The 3982-nt window shown below is 28.8% G+C and overlaps 1 protein-coding gene across 1 annotated transcript; it reads right to left on the bottom strand.

The window, feature by feature from the left end:
• Positions 1-1096: 1096 nt before the first annotated feature.
• On the bottom strand, positions 1097-3606 carry Vkor (Vitamin-K epoxide reductase). The gene is made up of 4 exons (XM_077434115.1): positions 3543-3606; positions 2587-2804; positions 2416-2513; positions 1097-2279 (listed from the first exon to the last, which is right to left on the bottom strand). Exons 2-4 carry the CDS (start codon positions 2796-2798, stop codon positions 2056-2058), a joined length of 534 nt encoding a protein of 177 aa, XP_077290241.1. The 5' UTR covers positions 2799-2804; positions 3543-3606; the 3' UTR covers positions 1097-2055.
• Positions 3607-3982: the final 376 nt, after the last annotated feature.

The following is a 3982-nucleotide window of genomic DNA, read 5'->3' as shown; positions in this document are numbered from 1 at the left end:
GTCTAGACTTGTGGTTAAAATAAGTGATTGTGTTTTTGGAACTGAAAATTTGACTTCCGCCACTTCCAAATATAACAGCTCATATAATATAACCAACAGAATACACTATTGGTTAACATACCTATATAATGCTTTGAACAGAGTGGTCACGGGTTCATATCCCACTGATTTTTGCTGATCAGACCTTGGATTTGTGACTCCTGGTTGATCTTTTCCTAAAAGAGTTTGCCAATTTACCTGATTTTCATTGAAACGGTTCTAAAAAATTGGCATTCTTACCCATTTTCTCGCAAAATCTAGAGTTTTCAGCAATATCGAATTTCGCTGAATTGTATAAAATGCTGCAAATTTACAAATTTGACCATAAATATCTCTGGGGATATTAATTCATATGTATTTATGTACTTTCTATAATACTAAGAGTATTTTTATCAAATGTACAATATTATTGGCCTGGGAGGCGCATTGGAGTTACCTGTTAGACCTTCCTAGTATATTTGTATATATATAAATATAAATTAAAGATAAAATAAAAATTAAATTAAATATGTATGTACAATTAAGCCAAAGCCTACATTACATGTATGTAATATAATATCTATGCATAAATTAATTACCTTTTTGAATGTATTGAAAACAATTACCTCAATTAGATCAATTATTGTATTGTGTAAATGATATATGTATTAATATAGGTATATAATTTAAAAATACTGACAAAACCTGTTCAAGTGTCCATTGGAGTTCATTGTTATAAGTTGTCGATGGAACGTGCTAATTTTAAAAATAAAAATGTTATCCCTAACTAGTCTGTTTGCATTTAAGGTTAACAACTGACGCCGGCTCAATGTACTCAATAATAATTGATTATTCAAATACACTGTCCACGCAAAACCAGTGAATTCCCAAACAATAACATACCATCCAACCCACACGCAAGAGTTTGTGAATTATTTAATATATATTCACAACCAAAATACTAAAAGATTGTGCGTGGATACTAAAAATATTAAGCACATTAACGTTACGTTATAATAAATATCGTCAAAAAATCAAGTTCGTGAGAGGTTTTTAAATAAATTAAATAATACAACATGTAAAATCTCAAAAATATTTTTTATTTCATAATAAAAAATATTCCATAACAAAATATGTAATACATAATTAATTTCAAAGAGTAATTGATAAATTTTATATTATTCCATAATGCAACAAAAATATAAGCGTACGTGAAATATTTTCAATATATTCTAATTAATATGACATTAAATATTAGGCAAGCTGCTTCCCTGTTGCAGTGTAATCTTCTTAATACCATCCTTTCAATAAGGGGAAAATTGTGAAGAAACGCAAAATACTAACAAGCAAATCAAATCTGACCCTGAGTTCCATAATGATAACTCATTTAGAATCTCTTGATGTTTTATATCACAAATAAATCAGGTAAAAGTATTGGAATGTGTCTGATAATATAAATAAGTAGATTGAATATTGTAGATTAATAACAAAAACCAACAGAATTCCTAAATTTTCAATTTAAAATAGTCAAACTTAAGGTAAAACAAGCATGTGGATCGTCATCATATAGCATAATATTGACACAATTTCATCTGGTTATAAAATTTCCATGATATTTCGTACAATCAAATATAAAATAATATTTCATAAGCAAATAAAAGCGTAAACCATAATTGAATGCAAATTTGTGCATTTTTTTTTCAAACTGATTTTGCTTAAATACCCTGCCGTGTCCACCAAACAAAAGTATCAAAAATATCAATTTCAATAACATAAATGATCAGTATAAAAATTATCAAAATAACTTTTCATTTAGAATGCACAAAAAATTCATACTAAATAGATATAAATACTATTGACCGATATTTCAAACTGCAAACATACAATTTGCCATAATTTTTGGACTAGTAAGCATTTCAAAACGAGTAAACATATACATAGATCCAAAACTAAACATAAAACATTCAATATTTTCTCTAAATAACTAAACATCCATAATGTAATATAATTTTATCATGACATCCTTGTTTCAAACATTTAATCATCTTTTTCGATTATACTAATAGACATCTTTTGGGCCTCTCGGACTTTTAGGAAAGTCCAAGTTGTGTTGGCGATGTTGACAACATAAGTAGAAACGCAGACTACGCAAAAATCATACAGAATGAAATACAAAATGTAAGCGAGACGAATAGATAGCAATACAGACACAAAAGAGAATCCCATTTGCACTTTTGAAAGGCGCAAATCATTCGACAAGCCTGTAACAAACAAGAACATTAGTATAAGATAAGTATTTGTCTCTTGCAAACAAACTTCCATAACATATAGAAGTTTTATACTCCAAATACTAACTAAGATACATGAAATTATTTTCAAACAGTAATTAATACTCACTAAATAGAGCAATAATTCCGTAAAACGCCATTCCCATGAGACCGTTTGGCAAATTCAATGGTGAATTCTCGCTGACGAATCCAAAACCCTTTCCATACCTGAAAATATTACAAAAACTATTGTAATATACACAAGTAAAGACACAATCTATTACACAAAACAATCAATTACTCAGATGAGAAGACTTTGGTGCAACTGATGTGCTCGGATATATCGCACAGAGCACTATAGTCATAATTGCCTTCAGCCAATACTTCAACATAGTAAGCGTAGGCCGAGAGAATTACCCCGACAGCACATGTTACTATTATGTATTTATTATATGTTTGTAAAAGTTTTGTTGTCTCGTTACTCTTCCAAAATGACATCAAATCAAGTCCCATGATTTTCTGTAAACAATAAGTTATATATTTAAAAAAAAATCATCTAAGAAATATAAATATACGTACATACATTTGTTAGATATTAAACATATTTAAATATTCAAAACCTTATATATGTTATGTTAAAAAAAAGGCTAATATAGGGTATGAAAAATTTTAACCGGAAATTTACAATTCAAGTAAATATATAGCATAGGAAAAGCAAAAAACATGTGCACATTTTCATTTTTAAGAAAATTATTCTGAACAAAAATAGCTTGCCCTGTTGGAAAAATCAATACTTTTACCAAACTTGCACTAGTACTGTTAAAAATTACATACATTTTATAAGGCGTAGTATTGCTAAAAATTCGTAATGTACTAATCAATAATAGCACATGGATCAATCATGACATTCAGTATGAGATGACAGTAAGATTAGATACAATAGAATATGGGTATGTCATAATGGTTCATATTTACAAATTTTGATGAAATTCACAAAAAAAAACGTGTTTAAAAATAAAATAAAAAAATACTTGAAATTTATACTTGGAACATTTTGGAATGTCACCATACCAGTAACCATTAAAATGAATGACAAAAAAAAAACAGGATTTTTTTTAAGAGAAATATAATTTTTTTGGAAAACGCAATTTATCTATATATTTTTGAAATTCTGATTATTGTATGTTTTTTAAATGATATCAAAAATAATTAATTTAAATGATATAATGATATTTATAAAACAAATGCTTGACTGACCGAAAATTCGGAGCTAGCTCCTACCTCCAGAAGCGACGAACGACGACTGATCGATGAACGAGGCCTTGGTGCTGCCACCTGTTCGCCACGCAAGCAAGTAACATTAACCTGTAAATTATTATAAATTAACGGGGAGGGGGGAACAATGTTGATGAAGATTCTATTCGACAAAATTAAATTGATTTTAAATAATACTATAATGTTTTTAGCAATAAAGTGATTATATAGTCGTCAAATATTTCGTTTAGGCCTTTTCATTAAAATTATGTTACACCAAATCCTTCAACACATTGTCCAAAAAACTTGGATTCAGATAGTCTTACCATAATATCATATTTCAAAAATAAATAATACTTTTATTAAGATTGGAAACTGTTAGCCCGCCTTTACACGTACAGGATGGGTTAGACCGGCAGCCGTGCCTGCGCCGGGTACTAGTC

This window comes from Arctopsyche grandis, chromosome 7 (genome assembly GCF_051622035.1).
Source record: "Arctopsyche grandis isolate Sample6627 chromosome 7, ASM5162203v2, whole genome shotgun sequence".
Lineage (NCBI taxonomy): Eukaryota > Metazoa > Arthropoda > Insecta > Trichoptera > Hydropsychidae > Arctopsyche > Arctopsyche grandis.
The sequence above is the reverse complement of the archived record's forward strand: the minus strand, read 5'-3'. Positions and strand labels throughout refer to the sequence as shown.